This window comes from Rana temporaria, chromosome 2 (assembly GCF_905171775.1).
Source record: "Rana temporaria chromosome 2, aRanTem1.1, whole genome shotgun sequence".
Classification (NCBI taxonomy): domain Eukaryota; kingdom Metazoa; phylum Chordata; class Amphibia; order Anura; family Ranidae; genus Rana; species Rana temporaria.
The window spans coordinates 405,998,865-406,020,723 of NC_053490.1; the positions used below are offsets into that span (position 1 = coordinate 405,998,865).

At 40.5% G+C, this 21,859-nt stretch overlaps 1 protein-coding gene across 1 annotated transcript in view; it reads left to right on the forward strand.

Annotated features, from left to right (window-relative positions):
- Positions 1–21,859, forward strand: part of ANOS1 (anosmin 1) — a 232,916-nt gene that overhangs the window by 179,022 nt on the left and 32,035 nt on the right. The window contains exons 10-11 of the mRNA XM_040338147.1: positions 15,287–15,375; positions 20,583–20,754. Coding sequence (XP_040194081.1) covers positions 15,287–15,375; positions 20,583–20,754 — 261 coding nt within the window. The remainder of the gene's footprint in view (positions 1–15,286; positions 15,376–20,582; positions 20,755–21,859) is intronic.

Sequence of the window (21,859 nt, forward strand, 5' to 3'; positions counted from 1 at the left end):
ATGCAAAAGTCATATGCTGTATATAGAAAAGATTTTTCCAGTAACCGACTAGTACATTATAACCAGCCATGCATCAATAAATCCCCTTCAGACATAACAGCTTTACAAAGTTAGGGCTGCAGAGTTAGATCATGTGAAAATAATAAGGAGATTAATGGGATGTGTTCACATTATGTGGAACATTCTTTTTTTAAGAAGAATATTTAGAAATACACATTGACATTGATCTGTATTATTCATGACCCTAGCTTGTTTCTGCATGTTGTGGCATATCTGTGTTTATAGATTTCAAGATGAATTTGGGGGTAGTAATATGTTAAAATATACATGGATCAGTACACTCAGCTCATAAATCTTTCGAAATCATCACAGTGATTTTTCCATCATCAATCTTCAAAATATTTAAAAATGCATAGTAGTCAGAAGAACTCCATTAAGCACTGTTTGCATATAAACTGGTGAGGTCACATAAACACAATGCTGTTTAAAAACAAAAACAGCAATCTGTATGTAAAACTGAAATAAAAAAAATATTTTTTAAAGTTTATTGCAGACAGACAAAATGCAAACAAAGCCAGTAAGACAGGGCTACATAATGTGTAATATGGCCCCGTCGCAAAAACATTAAGGAGTCTTTTTGTTTCTCTAATCTCCATCTCAAGGGACATTTTTGGAAATAGAAGTGATTGGAAATTCCTTTAATGGAAAATACAGACTGCAAAAAAAACACGTTTTCATTGTAAAATGGGGAAGAATTAGAACCTCTTCTAGGTTATTTTACTGCATGTATCTTCTTGTGTTGATGACCACTGCTTCCTTAATTTCATACTCTAGAAAACTTTGCCTAGCACAGTCTCAACACATGGACAAGGCATATTACCTTATGCCCTATTTGTTCAGCTCGCCAGTAGCCTCATCACAACGTGGCTGCTGGTGTGAACCAGTAGCATAATGTGTGCAATACCATAATGTGTGCAATACCATAATGTGTGTAGTACCCATACACTATATTACGAAAAGTATTGGGACACCTATGTTTACACACACACAAACTATAATGGTATCTTAGTCCGTAGGGTTGAATATTGAGTTGGCCCATCCTTTGTAGCTATAACAACTTCAACTCTTCTGGGAAGGCTGTCAACAGGGTTTAAGAGTGGGAATGTTTGACTATTCTTCCAGAAGCACATTTGTGAGGTCAGGCACTGATGTGGACAAGAAGGCCTGGCCCACAGTCTTTGCTCTAATTCATCCCAAAGGTGTTCTATTGGGTTGAGATCAGGACTCTGTGCAGGCCAGTCAAGTTCCTCCACCCCAAACTCGCTCATCCATGTCTTTATGGGCCTTGCTTTGTGCACTGGTGCGCAGTCATGTTGGGAAAGGAAGGGACCACCCCCAAACTGTTCCCACAATGTTGGGAGCATGAAGTTGTCCAAAATGTCTTGGTATGCTGACGCCTTAAAGGTTCCCTTCACTGGAACTATGGGGCCAAGCCCAGCCCCTGAAAAACAACTCCACATCATAATCCCGCTTCCATAGACACACTCCTAAACCTTGTGGACAGCCTTCCCAGAATAATTTAATCTGTTATAGCTCCAACGGGTGAGCCAACGCAATATTGAACCATACAGACTTAGACTGGGATGCTATTAAAGTTCTTGTGCATGTATAGGCAGGCATCCCAATACCTTTGGTAAGATGGTGTATGTACAGTATTTGTGTGTAATTTGTGTGTGTGTGTGTGTGTGTGAGGGAGGGTCACTGAAGAGAACACAAGCTTAGTGGGGAATGCAGCCAATAGGGGGATGCTGACCTGACCAGCTGCAAGTGGTTCTCTTCTGCCCAATTCCCTACATTGATGGCAGCAAAAAGTTTAAAGCAATATTCTACATTTTAAATAGAAAATATTTAATTGAACAACTCTGAATTGTCTTAAAAATTATTTCAGTGGTATCTCCTTTTTTTTTTTTGGGGGGGGGGGGGGGGTTAGAATCTCTCTCAGATTTGTATTGATGTCTGTGTCTCTGATAGAGAGATTCACCTTCTCTATATGTACTAATGACTATTGTCATAGGGACAGACATCCAAAATGGTTCTCAAAGGAAAATCTTTCACTGAAAATCTTTCACTTAAATTCTTTCACTGAAAATATTTACGCTGGCCGCTAGGTGGCGTTTCCGTCGATTTCCGCGTTGAGTATGCAAATTAGCTAGATACGGCTATCCACAAACATACGTCCAGCCGGCTCATTTTTTTACGTCGTTTCTGTAAGGCTTTTTTCGGCGTATAGTTACCCCTGCTATATGAGGTGTATCCTATGTTAAGTATGGACGTCGTTCCCGCATCAAATTTTTAGGGCTTTGCGTAGAATGACAATCACGTCGTAAGCATTGGCTTGTTGTGGGTAATTTCGAGCATGTGCACTGGGATACCCCCATGGATGGCGCATGCGCCATTCAGAAAAAACGTAATTTACGTTGGGTCAAGTAAAATTAACATAAAACACACCCACATCTTCAACATTTGAATTCCGCGCCCTTACGCCGGCAGATTTACGCTACGCCGCCGTAACTTTAGAGGCAAGTGCTTTGTGAATACAGCACTTGCCTCTCAAAGTTGCGGCGGCATAGCGTTACTACGATACGCTACGACGGAATACAATTACGATCCGCTACGTGGATCTGCCCCCATGTGTGTTCTGGAGGAAGACTCGCTCACTCCTGCTCTCATGCATTCCACAATTCTCTTTTGTGCATATTGGCCACATCATATCTCGAGACTCCTCTACTGCACATACTGCCCATTGTCATACTTTCAACACATCTCTTCTACAAATACAGCCCACTGCCATACCCACTTTTCTCCCCTCTTGCACTTATTTTACCCCCTGTAATAATCTTGGAACCCTCCTCCTGCACAAAATTCACCCATAATACACTCTTCTCCTGGACATACTGTCCAATATCTTAACCTTTATACTCCCCTCCTTCAGGTACCCCCCCTTGTAATATCCTGTGCATAATGCTCTCTGCTTGCTGCCTTATAGCCTTCTACTGCTCATTCTCCTCCTGCACATAATGCCATTCATCAATCCACTGACATCCCTTCTGCCTGCATACATAATGTTGTACTAATCCCCTAATTGATACTATGATCAAGCAGCAGTATTTCCCCTGAGATGTACATGGCTCAACCCCAATGCATTACTTTGCTTTTAAACACAGGCATAAGGATCCCATTTTGTTGAAAAGTATTTGGTTAAAACATACAGATTTCTAAGCACATAATTTTAAAGGGGTTGTAAACCCTCATTTTTTTTAAGATGCATTAAGGTGAAAAAACATCTGACAATTACCAGCCCCCCAGCCCCCGTTTTACTTACCTGAGCCCTGGAAAGTCCTGCATCGAGAACGCGCTGGATCTTTGCCCGGGGTTCTCAGCTCTTCATTGGATAGATTGATAGCAGCGCAGCCATTGGCTCCAACTGCTGTCAATCAAATCCAATGACGCGGGCGCCGGGGAGCGGAGCCGAGTCCTGCACTCGGTGGCTATGGACGCCAAATGCAGGACTCGGGAGCGCGCCCGCAAGGTAACCCCCTTGGGAGAGCGCTTCCCAGAGGGGGTTACCTGAAGCGGGGAGGAGCCGAGAGAGCCGCAGAGGGACCCAGAAAACGGTGTTCTAGGGCACTCTGTGCAAAACGAGCTGCACAGTGGAGGTAAGTATGACATGTTTGTTTTAAAAAAAAAAAAATTGAACCTATAGTATCACTCTAAATCCAATGGAGTTTACAATTTGTTGCATATATATAACTTTCAGAAGATGCATAAGCAAGGTTTTAATTACTCTATTTACAGTTTAGCTTGCTTTTGTTACCTGTAAAAATAAAATATACAAGAAGACAGAAGAACAAAAGGTGAATATTTAAAATTCCTTCTCTCTTTTTGCTATGTTCAAAGTGAAGAAGCGTGGCAAAAAATCCAGGGCACATCTGTATAAATAAGGCTCAAAGCAAAGTTAATTGACAGAAGACATACAAATGACATTCTTTTACAAGTGCCTTAAGGAAAATGGGGCACAACATGATGCACATTGGCTGAATTAAGAATTGGCCACAGCGATTAGTTCTGGTCTGTAGTTAATCCATTTAATCAGGCAGGAATGCTTCTATCTTTGCTCTTATCCTAAAGCTTTTTTGAAGCAAAGGGAAGACATAGAAAGGCATAGACTATAGATCTAGATCATCTTTGCAGTGTACTTTTATACAGTGATGGGGAAAAAAATCAAAGCCCTATTGTAACAAGAAATACCTCTTGTATTCAGAAGACTTAATGTGTTTGTCTTTGAAAAATGAATATTTTTTTAGTGCTGACTTTCATCGAAAGTGACCTGCTATGCTCGGTTTGATGCATCAGCTCAATGAAAAGCTTTTAAAGTAATTTACTCAGGCAATTAAATAGCTCTAGAACAGTGATAATGCTATATAGATGCCTGAGTAATTTGATAAAAAAAAAAAACTATAGCTGTATCTTGTAGTATAATTAAATGTATGAATTAATGTTACTTTTTATTAAAGTATAACTAAAAGTCTTGGATAGAGTTGAGAGGGATTAGAACCCCTGTCAGTTTTTATTGCTGTATGTGCCCTCATTAACCACCTCAATACAGGACACTTTCACCCCCTTCCTGCCCAAGCCATTTTTCAGCTTAAAATCTAGCTGATTTACATATTCTAGGCGTAAATCAGCGCACACGCCCCTAGCGGCCAGCGTAAATATGCAGTTAGGATACGACAGCGTAGGAGACTTACGCCGGTCGTATCTTAGCAACATTTAGGCGTATGTCAGTTTGAGCATACGCCTAAAGTTGCGATGCCGCGGATTCGGACTTACGACGGCGTATCTACAGATACGCCTGTCGTAAGTCTTTCTGAATCCGGGCCAGTATTTTTAGCTTTTTGCTATAATAAATATCCAATTTTGTTTTTTAAATAATGTTTTCCTTACTTTAGGCTGATATGTATTCTTCTACATATTTTGGTAAAAAAAATTGCAATAAGCGTATATTGATTTGTTTGCGCAAAAGTTATACCGGCTACAAAATAGGGGATAGATTTATAACATTTTTATTATTTATTTATTTTTTACTAGTAATGGTGGTGATCTGCGATTTTTATCATGACTGCGATATTGCGGCGAACACATCGGACACTTTTTGACACATTTTTGTGACCATCCACATTTATACAGCGATCCGTGCTATAAAAATGCATTGATTGCTGTATAAATATGACTGTCAGGGAAGAGGTTAACACTAGGGGGCGATCAAGGGGTTAATATGTTCCGTAGGGAGTGATTCTTACTGTGCTGGGAGGGGACTGACTGGGGGAGGAGACCGATTGAAGTCCCTATGTACAAGGGACACACCATCAGTCTCCTCTACCTGACAGGAGGTGGCTATGTGTGTTTACACACACAGATCCACAGTCCTGCTCAGTTATTGGCCAATTGCGGGTGCCCGGCAGACATTTCCAGTGACGTGGCGCGCACGCGCCCCCTAGTGGCTTGGGAAGGTGCAACATCATATGATGTCTGCCCAGAACGAGAGGCTCATCGTCCCGCTGTCATATGATGGCGGGCAGTGGGCTAGTGGTTAAGGTGATTCAGCATCTCTATTTGTCCTTTTTACCCTTTTTATTATAAGTGAAAGTAAACAAAATCTCAAATCTCGGGTTGTCCTCAGGTAAGTAATAGAGGGGGAATCTTCCAATGGGGACACCTGGGGATCCCCAAGGGATTTCCCCTAATTTGCAGTAATTTATTCTCACTTCCTGTTTGTCTATGGCACAGGAAGTAAAGGGAAATCTCCAAGACAGAACACTATTCACAATGAAAAAAAAAAAAAGTTTTCCCTATAGTTATAAATTATTCGTATCACTCTAGAGCAGTGATGGTGAACCTTGGCACCCCAGATGTTTTGGAACTGCATTTCCCATGATGCACATGCACTCTTCAGTGTAGTGGAGCATCATGGGAAATGTAGTTCCAAAACATCTGGGGCGCCAAGGTTCGCCATAACTGTTCTAGAGTTTACTTAACCTCCCTGGCGGTATGATTCTTTCCGAAAAAACATGCTGAAAGCGGTACCATTATTTGCAAGGAAATTTGGCGTTTTATATTGTAGGTCTGTAATTTTTAGAAATAACTCACTTAAATCTGACCAAACAAGATTCTAATAGGCATCCCGGGTATGACATTTTTTTAAAAACAAAATTATAAATTATAATATAATAAATAATTATAAATAATTATAACAAATAATAATATAATTATAATAAAAATTATTCAATAATGTAATCAAATTAAAATCACTGAAATTTGCTCAGTTGCAGAATTGTTGCTGTCATTATTTTTTTTTTTTTATGACGAATTTCCCCACAAATCGCTATCGCACAATTCTGCAAGTGATTATAATTTATTATCGCTGTTTTTTAGCTGATCTAAAACTATTTTTGACATAAAGGGACACTTTTAGTTGCTATGGACAATCTACAGTTTGCAGGGAGAAAGAAACGTTTTTATTATATAAAATGACATGCATGACACAGGACAGACCACTAGGGACAGGGGGGGGTGTGTTTTTTTTACATACAGTACTGTAATCTATAAGATTACAGTATACTGTATGTATAGTGTTTGTTTACATTTTTGAATTTGGCGCCGTTCTCCGTCCCCGTGCGTCGTAACGTCGCAGGGAACGGAGATCGGCGTCACACGGAGGCACTATGTGAATCGAGCGAGGTCCCGCTCGCTCACACAGCGCGGTGGCATCGCTGGATCCAGGGACAAGCTAAGTAAAAAGTGCCTGTGGATCTAGCGAGGCAAGCCCGAGACTGACTCGGGGTTACCGATCGTAGCAGGAAAATCTAACCCCGAGTCAGTCTCGGGAACACCGCCAGGGAGGTTAAAAGCACTATGAAATACAATATAGGGGCTTATTTGTACCCTATATGGCCAAAAGTATGTGAACACTGTTTCCGATTTTTTATTTCAGGAGGTTCCAGTGTAAGGTACTCTAAATGCCACAGCATACAGTAGAAATAGATCTTAGACAACTATGCTATTACAACGTTGTGACAAGAGTCTGGGGAAAACTTGTTTTTGTTCTAGCATGACTTTCCCCTGTGTAGAAAACAGGACCAAAAAGACATGGTTTGACATGTTCAGTGTGGAGGTTACTGGCACAGAGCCCTGGCATCAACCTTATTGAAAATTGATTATGTGTGCAGTCTTTTCATCCAAAGTCAGTGGCCGACCTTACAACTGCCCTTTAGTCTAAATGGGCACAAATACCCGCAGACACACTCTTGTAGAATGTCTCCACAGAAAAGTGAACGCTACTAAAGTCGCATATTGAGGGAAACTCTCTATTAATGCCCCTGGTTTTGGACACACGCCCATTTAAATTGGCCCGCCTTTTGCCGGAGGCCGCCGGCGTAGGTTTTCATCGCAAGTGCTTGGTGAATCAGGCACTTGCGATGAAAAATTGCGGCGGTGTAACGTATCTACGATACGTTACGCCGACGCTGCCCTACGTGAATCTGGCCCACAGTTATTTTAAGATTTTTTTTTATGTACAGTAATTAGCAACTAGAAAGCCAGAAAAGAAAAGCCAGAAAATAGGGAAGGTTTAGGACTGTGCCCCTGCCAGGGAGTTTTCCTCTTTCTATCCAACTCTCACTGAGATATCAGTTGACAGAAAATCTCTCCAACAGAGAAAAAAATGTCCCTCAGTGACAGGTTGGGACAGGGTGCCACACGGCCTGGCATGTAAGATACACTTTACTATACAGACAGCCATAAGAACCTGCCAGAGGTTCTAAACGTTCCCAATAAAATTCTAAACTGTTAAAAATAAGTTTTGGCTGGAGCTTTAATAAGAAGTAGCTGTGCTTGGAGAAGCATAGCCAGAAAATATATTAATTCTTAAAATGTGCATAATTTTTATACATTGCTTTGAAGTTCAAATTTAACCAATATTTACTAAACAATAATGACACCTACTTAGTCTATTAAAGAAAAAAATGATCTCAGCTTGAATCAAAATGAATCTTTTGAAAGTCAAATCCCACTTTTTCGTACTGTCTGAAAAATATATGTACCAGGTAGAAGTTAGAAGTCATTGATTTACCATTTGAAGCATTCTGATTTTGATCACATTTTGACTACACCAAGCAGGAATATGTTTTATACAGTAGGTGATGATTGTGTTCAGATTTAATAGAAACACATTTTCTGAAACACATCATTTTGACTGGATTCATTTTTGCATAACGTTTTCTATATTTTTACATGCAGTGTAGGGGTATACAATAAATTATTATTTTCTTTTACACATTTGTAGGAATAAAACTAGACTAGACTTGCAGTGGTGCAAGCATATAAGTGTGTTGCTGAAAATACCTCTTTCTATTTTCCTGCACAGCTTTAAAATAGCAAAAGGTGAATAGTAGATAAATAAATAAATAAAATATAAAGTAAAGAATGACTGGTATATTTCTTTGTTCAGAATAAAATCTTGCTTTTCGGCCATGAAGTGAAATAACATTTCCGTTTATGTTTAATCATGTGCTTGTAGAGTATGAGAATTGTGTTTTTCCTAATGAACAGCATCTGGCCTTAGTAACAGAATTGTAATATCCCCTAATACTAAATGTGGATTGTACTCTATTTTGTCTTCAGTATTACTTTGTATGCAATTAATTTTGAGCAATATAGGTTCGCACCTTTACCCATTTGCTAACACAGTTGGTTTGCAGGTGTTTAATTCATTGAACCCTACTTCAGTTAGTATATCACTGGCTCTGTTTTATGAGTACAGATGTTTTGTGTTCCCTTCAGCTGTACGAGAGAAGCTCAGTAGTTAAAAGCAATGAACGTATGAAGGCATCAGGGCATATTTCCTAAAGTTTACAGGTATAAAAACCCCTGTACAAATATCTAAAAGAGAAAAAAGGAGCTGCGTAAAATCTGCATAAAGTGTTGTGTATATTTTGATATGAGGTGCTAAGTATGAATTAACCTCAACCGTGCACTTCACATAAAATAAAATTCTAGTGCAAAAAAAAAAAAAAAATGCAATGAAAATGTGAATAGAACTCACAAAGTGCCATTATGGACCTCAGAGCTTCTGCTTAGGTTGTGCAAAGGCTTGCCCAAGAATTGTTATACCGCGTACACATGACCATTTTTCATGATGTGAAAAATTACATTTTTTTTTATGTCATTAAAAAAAATCGTGTGTGGGCTCCAGAGCATTTTTCGCAATGTTATCTTTTTAACGTTGTAAAAAATGGTCGTGTGTAGGCTTTAACGACGTGAAAAAAAACATGCATGCTCAGAAGCAAGTTATGAGACGGGAGCGCTCGTTCTGGTAAAACTAGCGTTCGTAGTGGAGATAGCACATCCATCACGCTGTAATAGACTGAAAAGCACGAATCGTCTCTCACCAAACTTTTACTAACACGAAATCAGCAAAAGCAGCCCCAAGGGTGGCGCCACCCGAATGGAACTTCCCTTTTATATGTACGTGTTGTACATCACCACGCTTTGCTAGAGCATTTTTTTTTCATGATCGTATGTAGGCAAGGCAGGCTTATAAATAATAGGGTTGAAAAAAACGTTGTTTTTTCTAGACCATTAAACACGGTTGTGTGTACACGGCATTAGACTCATCTCACAGGCACATCTTTAATGTACAAATCAGGTATTAGTTTAAGTATCTGTTCAAGAATCATTTAGCCCCATTAGTCATTTTCTGCCTGTGGACTGCATCTAATTCCTGGATGAACATTTGATTGGCAAAAAATCTGAATCTGTCTTTCTCTTTCCCAGAACAGTTACCAGTATGTGGTTTTTGATTGGAAAATGGGCACTTGCATCTAAAGTTTCTGAGAAAGTTATCCTAAAATTAGATTCAAATTTAAATAACCATTTTTACATGGTCATCTAAAAATCACCAAGAACATGTTTTGCTCACGTATCTGTAAAAATTATGGCAGATAGATGAAGCAAATAATACTTTGTTAGGCGTGTTTTCTGCTATGCAAACTAGTCAGTGAAAACATTTCATAGGTTGAGTAAAAGCTTATTCCAGCTGTGAAATATATTTGCACTATATTGAAAATGGTTGGCAATTACTAAATTAGCAAACAGTTGTTAAATTGTTCATTTACCATTCTCTCAATGGTCAATTAGGCTCTATGTAACTGGTCAGAATCATATGAATAGTATATACACTATATTGTATAAAGTACTGGCACACCTGCCTTTACATGCACAGGAACTTTAATGGTATCCCAATCTTAGTCCGTAGGGTTCAAAATTGAGTTGGCCCACCCTTTGCAGCTATAACAGCTTCAACTCTTCTGGGAAGGCTGTCCACAATGTTTAGGAGTATGTCTAATGGGAATGTTTGATCATTCTTGCATTGCATTCATCAGGACTGTGCAGAGCAGTCAAGTTCCTCCACCCCAAAATTGCTCATCCATGTCTTTATGGACCTTGATTGTGCAATGGTGTGCAGTCATGTTGGGACAGGAAGGGGCCATCCCCAAACTGTTCCTAAAAAAGTTAGGAGTATGAAATTGTTTAAAATGTCTTGGTATGCTGACGCCTTAATAGTTTCGTTCACTTGAACTAAAGTGTCAAACCCAACCTTTGAAAAACAACCCCACACCATAATGCCCTCTCCACCAAATTATTTGGATCAGTCCTGACCTCAACCTGATAGAACACCTTTGGGATGAATTAGAGCGGAGACTGCGAGCCAGGAAATGTGGAAATCCTTCCCAGAAAAGTTGAAGCTGTTATAGCTGCAAAGGGTGGGCCAACTCGAAATTGAACCCTACGAACTAACACTAGGATTCCATTAAAATTCATGTGTGTGTAAAGGCAGGTGTCCCAATACTTTTGACAATATAATGTATGTCATCATCTGTGATGAAAAGACTGTGCAGTACAAAATCAGCTTAAATATTGTATCAATGGTAAATATTATAGTAGAGAACAGGGCTGGTGCAAGGATTTTTGACACCCTAGGCGAAACCTAATTTTGTCGCCCCCTTGGCTCCACCCCTGACCCCACCCCCTTTGCCCTGCCCATGTATACCCCACCTTTCTAACGAAGCGCCCATCAAATGCATCCTTACCAGCGCCCATCAAGTACAGCCTCACCAGCGCCCATCAAATGCAGCCTCACCAGCGCCCATCAAATGCAGCATCACCAGCGCCCAAACACAGTGTCACCAGCGCCCAAATACAGTGTCACCAGCGCCCATCAAATGCAGCCTCCCCAGCGCCCAAATACAGTGTCACCAGCGCCCAAATACAGTGTCACCAGCGCCCATCAAATGCAGCGTCACCAGCGCCCATCAAATGCAGTGTCACCAGCGCCCATCAAATGCAGTGTCACCAGCGGCCATCAAATGCAGCGTCACCAGCGCCCATCAAATGCAGCCTCACCAGCGCCCATCAAATACAGCGTCACCAGCGCCCATCAAATACAGTGTCGCCAGGGCCCATCAAACACAGCCTCACCAGCGCCCATCAAATGCAGCGTCACCAGGGCCCATCAAATACAGTGTCACCAGCGCCCATCAAATGCAGTGTCACCAGCGCCCATCAAATACAGCCCCACTAGTGCCCATCAAATACAGTGTCGCCAGGGCCCATCAAATGCAGCGTCACCAGTGCCCATCAAATACAGTGTCGCCAGTGCCCATCAAATACAGTGTCGCCAGCGCCCATCAAATGCAGCCTCCCCAGCGCCCAAATACAGTGTCACCAGCGCCCATCAAATGCAGCCTCCCCAGCGCCCAAATACAGTGTCACCAGCGCCCAAATACAGTGTCACCAGCGCCCATCAAATGCAGCGTCACCAGCGCCCATCAAATGCAGTGTCACCAGCGCCCATCAAATGCAGTGTCACCAGCGGCCATCAAATGCAGCGTCACCAGCGCCCATCAAATGCAGCCTCACCAGCGCCCATCAAATACAGCGTCACCAGCGCCCATCAAATACAGTGTCGCCAGGGCCCATCAAACACAGCCTCACCAGCGCCCATCAAATGCAGCGTCACCAGGGCCCATCAAATACAGTGTCACCAGCGCCCATCAAATGCAGTGTCACCAGCGCCCATCAAATACAGCCCCACTAGTGCCCATCAAATACAGTGTCGCCAGGGCCCATCAAATGCAGCGTCACCAGTGCCCATCAAATACAGTGTCGCCAGTGCCCATCAAATACAGTGTCGCCAGCGCCCATCAAATACAGTGTCGCCAGCGCCCATCAAATACAGTGTCGCCAGCGCCCATCAAATACAGTGTCGCCAGCGCCCATCAAATACAGCCTCACCAGCGCCCATCAAATACAGTGTCACCAGTGCCAATCAATGCAGTGTGGGGTGGGGGATATTTTAATACACAAACACATTTAAAATTTTTATGTCAATGATCATGAGAGGGGTTCAGGGATCAGGATACTCCAAAATGACACTAGCGATTAACAGGAGGACAATCTTCAACCTAAATCCTCATAAATGCAGTTACACAAGAAGTTGTCATCACACATATACAATATGCAACAGTTTTATATTCACCACACCAGTGTCACCAGGTGACAGTCTTGGGCTCAGCAAACTTCTGACAATATAGTATTGTGTACCTGCTGTTTGCTTCCTCTGTGTTCGTGCCTCTTCCAGGCTCCTTCTGACCCCAAGCCCGGGAGCCGCTGCCAGGTGCCAGTGCAATGCTATATCCCATGATGCACCATCCATGTCCCCTCCAGACACGGCCAGGAGAGCATGAGAGGAGGGGGAGGGGGGGCGCTGTGCTGCTGGACACTGTAGAGAGAAGTGAGAGAGGCCTGTGGACACGGAGGGGGGGGGCTGCCTTGTTCTGAACGGAGAGTGTAGAGGGGGATTGCTGGACACATGTGACTCACATGTGTCCATAGATTCCCCTCTACACTCTCCGCTCAGATCCAGAACAAGGCAGCCGCGCCCCCCCCTTCTGCTCTCTGTCACAGTGTCAGAGCGAAGAGCTCAAACCAGGTGTCGGCGCTGCTACTTGACATGTCAGGGCGGCTGCCTGGTGGATAGTGCAAGCTCCGTGGAGGACAGTGAGGCCGGGCGCTCTAGGCGGCAGTGCGCTCTAGGCGGTCGCCTATTCCGCCTAGTGGTAGCGCCGGCCCTGGTAGAGAATGCACACTTAGCTTAATAAATAAAGTAACACTACGTTAACATAAAATACCTATTTTTTTCGTTTTTGGCAAGTTTGGGAAGCGTTAAAACCTCTACATGCTTTAAGGAACGGTGAAGAAGGTTAGGAACCTGTCAGGTTTACAATGTCAGGTTCTGATCTCCTCGCTTTGTGTTTAGTTACCAGGATAAGAAGTAAGGTAACATTTTCCCAACAAGAACATAGAGGACAATAACGAATATTGGTGATTGTAACCTTTTGCCAATGTGTACAAAACAGGAAAAAAAAACATGTTTGGGTGCATTTGGGGTTCAAAGTTAAATCATTCACACCAAAATATATATTTTCTCAAAGAAACCACAATTTGGAGATTCTCATGCCAGCTCCATGACTGTACCACCAAGGTGTCACAGTTTCCTTATGGAATAAATTATGTTTACAGCAAACATAGCATAACACCAATACTTGGCTTTTAGGCCATATCAGAAGAGTACAATTGTAGTGGCAAAGCCAAAAATGTTCTGTGGGGTCACTGAGTTTTAAGAAGCAGGTGGTGACTGAAGCAATGAGTGCCCTTCCAAAACAGAGATATTACTTTAGGGTGTTACCCTTTAAAATGACCTTTAAGTCATATTGATCAAACATCTCCTTTGAACAGGGTCTATAAGAGGAAAACCTAGACTTCAGCCATCTGAATATGTACATTGTAAAGATTTCCTTAGCAGACAAGACAGTCAAGTCATAAGACCTTTAGTACATTCACATATGGACCAAACCTGTGAACACTTCAAAGCTGTATTGCATTACTAACAATTGTCCTACTTTTATATCTATGATAGATTTATACACTGCAGGATTAATTTAAATCAAAGTACAAAGTTGTTGAATATTTTATGTTAAGCTGATTTAAAATATACAGCTCAACAGTAAATTTCCTGCCGTTGTACAATTCTTTTCAACTAATAATATGTGTGATGAGTACATTAGATTTGACCTAGATAATGTATAGATTTTCAGTGTAGTCTCAGATTAATGGATTTTTTAAATGTTTCTTTAATTACTTGTATATGTCCGGTCTGGTTCTGATTTTACTAAACGAAGGCTCCATTTACTATGAAATGTGACTGATGGGATATATTATGTATGGTGTACTCTTACTTGTGATTTTAAACACACACACACACACACACTTTCTTTCGAGGAATATGGTGGATCAACAAATTGTTGCCATGTGCTCCTATATCTTGCCAGCAGGTTTATCTCTTTCTAGGTTTCTCTGCTTACTAAAACACTGCTCCCTTCAATGTAAGGTGGGGCTTGTATTTCCTCCCAACTACCTTAAAGGTTTTATTTAAAAAAGAAATAGTGTATATCTACATCAATCCCGTTTCTTCTATGAAATCTATTTGCCTTGTTCTCATCAGTAGTGTTTCGTTGGTAATTGTGTTTGGAAAATAACAAGCATAATTCTGCTTAAGGAGAAGTTTGTAGTGCGTGATTGTTCAACTTGGTTGTTCTCAACATTCCACTTATGGTGACAAATGCACAGGGTGTGATTTACTAAAATAGTTAGTTTTACATTAGGGAAAAGAAGCTAATAATTTCAAACACTCAGACGCAAAGAAATATTTTTAATTCCCCTTCATTCAAAACTTTCGTTTTCAAAAGAGTAGACTAAGGTCAGAACTGTTGTCAAGTTTTGTCACCAGGACAGGAAGACACAGAGCAAAAAAAAACATTTATTCTAACCCCTCCTTACTCAATTAAATAAATCTGCTTTCATATGACTCCCTGTTATTGTAACACTAAGCTAGTGGGGCATAACACAAACGTGAAAGAGTTTCTAACCCTTCCATCCTCCCTACTAAAATAAAATGATTTAGGTGGATTTGAGCTTTTATGTTGGTTTGGTTGAATCTAATGCACATTTTGTAGTCCATCATGATATGTCCAACTCCATAATAAGCATACAATTAAACCCCTTTTGTTTGTCAATTTATGTTTTCTTTTCTTTTTTTCACTTTTTTTAGATCCTCTTATGGGGCTTTACCATATACAATGGCATCCTGAATCATGTACACATAATGAAACCAAAGAACCAGAGAAAGCAATAACTCAAGTAAGTAATATGTAGTGTTTTATATACAGTAGATAACAAAGAGGGGAGAATTAGTTATACCAAACATAACATGCATTTTTAAAGTGGTTGCAAGGATAAAGGTTTATTTTTTTTTACCTTAAAGCGGAGCTCCGCTGTAAAACAAATATTAAAAGCCAGCAGCTACAAATACTGCAGCTGCTGACTTTTAATAAATGGACACTTACCTGTCCTGGAGTCCAGCGACGTCGGCAGCAGAAGACGAACAATTGCTCGTCTCTCAGCTGCCCCCGCCGCCATCAGCGGTGAGGGAACCAGGAAGTGAAGCGTTGCAGCTTCGCTGCCCGGTTCCCTAGCGTGCATGCGCGAGTAGCATTGCGTTGTGCCCACTGGTCCCTGCTGTGTCCTGGGAGCAGAGTGTATCCCAGAACACATTGGGGGGGGAGGAACTGATGAACTACCCACAGTTTCCTGCAGAGTCTCTCCCCGAAAGTGGGTGCAAATACCTGTCTTAGACAGGTATCTGCACCCCACTCCACCTTGAAAGGTGCTAATTGTGGCACAGGAGGGGGGGGGGGTTCCGATGAGCGGAAGTTCCACTTTAGGGTGGAGTTCGCTTTAATACATTCTCTGCATTAAAGGTAAAAATCCTTTTAATAGTAGCTCCCTGCCACCCCCTTAAATACTCACCTGAACCCAATTTCTATCCAGCACTGTGCACGTCTGCAGCAGCTCCCCTGTCTCAGAGGCTTGGTTGAGCCAATAGTTCCTGCTGCTATCAGTCAAAACCTGTGAGCAGAGAGTGGGGGGGGGGAGGGACCGAGCTGGCCTTATACTATTGACACATACTATTTTGCAATGTCTGAAAATGCATGTAGGTCTGAACACTGCTCACTTCTAGAACACGTTGAAAGCTTGAAGCAGTCTGCATCAAACCATAACTGTGCCCTGGTTCGTAATCTCTAAGTGGTGTTGTTCAGCCAGCACCTCTCCCATTTTCTGCCTGGTCAGCACTGAGATATACATAATTATTTCCCCATTTGCACTAAATGTGAAGGTCTGTTTGCTGTAACATAATATGAACTATGAGATAGTTCAAGGTATCACAAAGTCTAATCTATCTATCATGAAAACAAGGAATAATCCTCTTATTTATTTTGATAGCATGATACATGTAAATCCATATTGCTCTGAGAAGACTATAATAAACTTTCTACTGGTTCACTTGGAGGGCTTTTTGAATTCTTAAACACTTCTTACCGTAACCCTTAGGCCACGTACACACGATCGGTCAAAACCGATGAAAACTGACTGAAGGACCGATTTCATCGGTCCAAACCAATCGTGTGTAGGCCCCATCGGTCATTTATCCTTCGGTCAAAAAAATGAGAACTTGCTTTAAAATTTAACCGATGGACGCCTAACCGATAGGTCAAAATCGATCGTTGGTATGCAAAAGCATCGGTTAAAAACCTGCGCATGCTCAGAATCAAGTCGACGCATGCTTGGAAGCATTGAACTTTTTTTAACCAATGGTGTGTAGGCACATCAGACCGTTCTCATCGGATGGACTGATCATGTGTACGCGGCCTTACAGTTATTCTTTCTGGTGGGTCCCCAAGCCCTACTCCATAGAGCAATTGTTTCCACACAATGCTCTGATGATGGCCAACAGGCCTAAAGCAGATGTATGCAGTTGAGAATAACATTAGGTTATATCTATACTATACACCAAGTTAATTGGGTCATTGTGTCATAAATGAATAATTTTCATGGCTTTCCCACTCTGAAATGAGAAATAATCCTCTTATATTTGGGATATGCGATGAACCGGTTTTAAGAAGACTTTGCTGTGCTACCATTTAGTTCAGTATGATGGCTTTTTGATACCTTTAAACCTTTCTCACCATAAACTTCATGATTTATCTATCTATCTATCTATCTATCTATCTATCTATCTATCTATCTATCTATCTATCTATCTATCTATCTATCTATCTATATATCTATCTATATATCTATCTAACTATGTACAGAGTTTGTATTTAGGCAGTATTTGAATGTGGGGTTCAAAATTGTTATCACACAATGGCCCCTTTGTCACTGGGCAGAATACGTTATAATATATGTTAATACGTTTTAAGGTTATAAATAGTGTTTATGAAAGTTATTATTAAACTGTTCTGGCTTACGAAGTTAGATTAACCAGAAACACTGTGTTACAATTTACAGAATATGAAACTGGTGATGAATAACACTCCCTTATTTACATAGCATTGTAGAGGCATTGCTAGTGTATCCTAAGCTGGCCTCTTATGCTGGTTCTAATACCCCAGTTGTTTTGCTTGGATGAACATTTACATTCACAATGAGCTATAGACCATCTCTCTTCACGTCATGGGAATTGTTCTCTCTGTTACAAGTTACTTTGATGCAGTGCAGTTCAGGTGATTCACAACACATAGCTATATCTGCCAGCCTTTGGAGATCATTTTAGTAGCCACCCACAGTGTAAACAGTCACATAGTATGATATATTGATACAAAGTAAATACTTAGACTGCGCAAACAATACAAGTTCAGTCAATGTGCTGGAATTGTGTTATACACAGTATACAGAAACGACTTCATAACAGGTTTTTAATTATATAACAAGGATATAGAAGTCAGTGTACAAACTGAAACAAATGTTAAAATAAATGTTGGAATAAATGTAATTGGTTAAACATGATTAATCTTGCTGTACATGCAAAAAGTTGCTGTTGCTGGAGTTTCTATACTGAGAAAACCATAACTGAACAACAAACCATCATGTATTACAAACAACTGTTTGTTTTTTTGGATAAAATATTGCCCGGGTAAGATGTGTTGAAACGGCAACTTCTAGTCTCCATCAGAAGCCTGTGTGGAACGTTGCCAATGCAAGAGCACAGTTGGGAAACAGGGGCTAAGCTTTTTCACGCTATAGCGGGAAGTGTCTAAACAGGGACCTTTACGAAAGATCACAAGGTTTTATTAACATTAAATTGGCAGATATAAACTGATGAAAATTACTTTTGAAAGAAAATGAAATGTTAAAGCTTAGGTAGGAGTTTGGTGTTTGGGTTTACAAGCTCATTTTGCAAACATTCTTCTCTCTTTTAGTAAATCATAGTCTGTTACAGCCATGTAGTTGATACGAACAGAGAACCCTTGTAGGACAAAAGCATTTAGCAAGAGAAGGACAATGGTTTTAAAAGAAAGCTATCTAGCTTATAGCTAGGAGTTCAAAAGCACGTCTGTTTTCAGCACAGCTTGTAACAATCAATCAAAAATCTATTTAGAGGTTAACATTAGCAAACTAAGAAACACTTCTGATACCCATAAGCATGTAACATGTGACATTAGGCCTTCTCTTTTGTTTGAAAATAAAGCAAGACTTTCAAAGTATGCATGCCAGTTCTGTTCATTCCAAAGTTGGAGGAAAGACCTTGCCAGGTCCCAGCATTTACAGCGGATAATATAAGGGAGAACAGGCAGATGGTGTACCTGTCACTATTAGCATCTTTTGTGCCCAGCTGGTATTGTTCTGGTTCAAGGGCACACTTTATAACAAAAACAGCAGGCCAACTGACACTTCACCACAGTTCAACCTTATCCAGATCAAATTCATTTGATTGAGAGGCTTGATTTAGTCATCTTTAGCCTTATATTTTAACCACTTGTCAACTGGGCCAATTCTGACACTTCTCTCCTACATGTAAAAATCTACTTTTTTTTGCTAGAACATTTCTTAGAACATTTCTTAGAACCCCCAAATATTATATATATCACAGAGGCCCTATTGAATAAAATGATGGGTGTTGCAATTTTTTATGTATGGTATTTGCGCAGTGGTTTTTCAAACGCAATATTTTTTTGTAAAATAAAAAAGATGATGTTATGCCTAACATGTCATGCTTTAAATTGTGTCCGCCCGTGGAATGGCGGCAAACTAGGGTTCTTAAAACTCTTCATAGGACCTTTTTCCGCCATCCGCAGAAGTGATCGAGTTGCTGTTCAGACACTCAAATCACTCCTGCGGTACAGGAAATCCTGGTATAACCACTGCAAACCAAGGACGTCCATGGATGTCCTGTGGTTGGCAAGTGGTTAAACCTACTTTTACTTGGTTTGAAATATTTATTGAATAGTGTTGTGCTCAGCTACAGTCAGCTACAATGAAAGCTCAGCTTTCATTTAAATAGACCTGTCACAAATGTTTTAATTCCAACAACAGTCTTCCCATAAGATATGTGCATATATTTTATGCACATGTATTACCTGTAAATGCCTCCCTTGTGTCAAAAAATACATACATATCTAAAAGCTCTGTAAGTGCTGCTGGACACTACTGTCTTCCATGTACATGTATGCCATAAGTCCCAGCAGACTCAGAGCTTTCATCCAAGTGACACTCTAAAGTATTCCCCTTTGCTCATCCCCCAGAAGCTACATAAAAAGTTATGTAAGTAGTTTAGTAGAGGGATGGAGGAGCATGGTCAGCAAAGACAGTGATTAGAAACTCTCAAGCCCTGTACACACGATTGGTTTGTCCGATTAAAACAGACCGATGGACTTTTTTCATTTGACAAACTGATCGTGTGTGGGCCCCATCGGTTTGTTTTCCATCGGTGAAAAAAAAAATAGAACATGTTTTAAATTTTTCCTATGTATAAAGAACTGATCATCTGTGTGGAAGTTCATCGTTCAAAAATCCACACATGCTCAGAAACAAGTCAACGCATGCTCGGAAGCATTGAACTTCATTTTTCTCAGCACGTCGTGGTGTTTTACGTCACAACGATTTGGCACGGTCGGATTTTTGACTGATGGTGTGTAAGCAAGACTGATGAAAGTCAGCTTCATCGGATATCTGACAAAAAAAATCTATCGGATTAGATTCCATCAGATATCCAATTGTGTGTACGAGGCTTTAGAGTTAGTGAGGGCTGTGCTAGGCAGCTGACTCTTAATAAAAAAGTCAAATGTGCTTGCAAGTTCAATGGCACATTGCAAGTAAATGAAAACATATTTATGGAAAGGCAGACCAATGCATTTAAAATCCTTGATTTTTTGCTGTTTTTAGTAGTTTTATGTTGAGGACAGGGTCTCTTCAAGTCTCTTAAAGTTTATAACATGCTAATTTACGTACACCTGCATTTCATCTGGTACCTTTTTTGATTATCCCTTCCAATTTTTCTTATACAGGACCACCACATAATACTACCAGCATTAATGTTTTCCTGCAAATACAAAGTTACAGTACAACCAGCCAGATCTAAAGGCCATCTAAAGGCTGAAAGTATTTTCTTCACAACTCCTCCCTGTTCAGCGCTGAAAGGCAAAAACCACAAACACATCAACTGTCCAACCAATGGAGGTAAGAATGATCTTGGCCATGTATTCTGGACCAAGCCAACTTCTATAATTTACATTCTGTGTGTTGGCAAGCTGCAGTCTTTGGCTTACAAGTCATTATGTTTAATTAGGAGTTAGATCAATGAGCGGTATGTCATTGGTGTTCTAAAGTTGTTTTTGTGCTCTCTCCATGTTATATCTCAGGTGTGTGATTAACCAGGGTTCAGCTTGTACTTCATAAATCCAAATAATCACAGGCGCCCATTTAGTGCGGCATGTCTGAGTTTTCTCAGGACACTTCCAGATTTTACTACTGATAGTGTTTTAGAATGCTTATTTTACTATACTTCTGGCTCTGCATGTTCTAGCAGTAAAATGATAATTTGGAATAGGCTTTTATAAGATACAAATAGTACACTGGAACAAATCAATTCTGCCCTCATTTATTAAAGCAAGGAGCAAAGGGCACCAACCAATAAAATCAAATCAAATTCATCTTATTCTGATCAGTCTGAAATCAGTTGGTTGGTTATTGCTTTGTATATCATCAGTCTTATGCTCTTTAATTAATAATTTGCATCTCATTAGCAAAGCATAGGGTGCTTCACAAAACCATAATCTTTTTTTACTCCACACAACAAGTATAAAACTTACCAGACATGTCTTTTTAGATGGTATGAATTTAAATGATGGCATATTCTGCAGCAGTCTACAGAGAACAATTAAAGCAGAACTCTAAGCAGGTTTTTTTATTTTTGCTATTTTAATTCCCATCTTGTTTAAAAACAAGCACTCACCTACACTCTGACACTGACACTCACATTACCTATTTAATGTCATAAAATGTCCTCAGTTTTCCGAGCACATCATCTATAAACCAAAAACACAGATGACATATCCTGTGGTAAAAACTGTTACATTTGGCCAAATCATAATCTTACATGGTGTAGCCACCTTTATGCAAACTTGTACATTAGTTATGCATGATGAAGTGCCAGATTCACATGATCCCCTCCCTGCTATTCTACTGATAATCAACTTCCCAGAGTTCTCCTACTGCCCCCGGGAGCTGTGATGTCACTCATAGGCTCCCATGACCCAGCCTCTGTCGGCACTCTCTACATAAA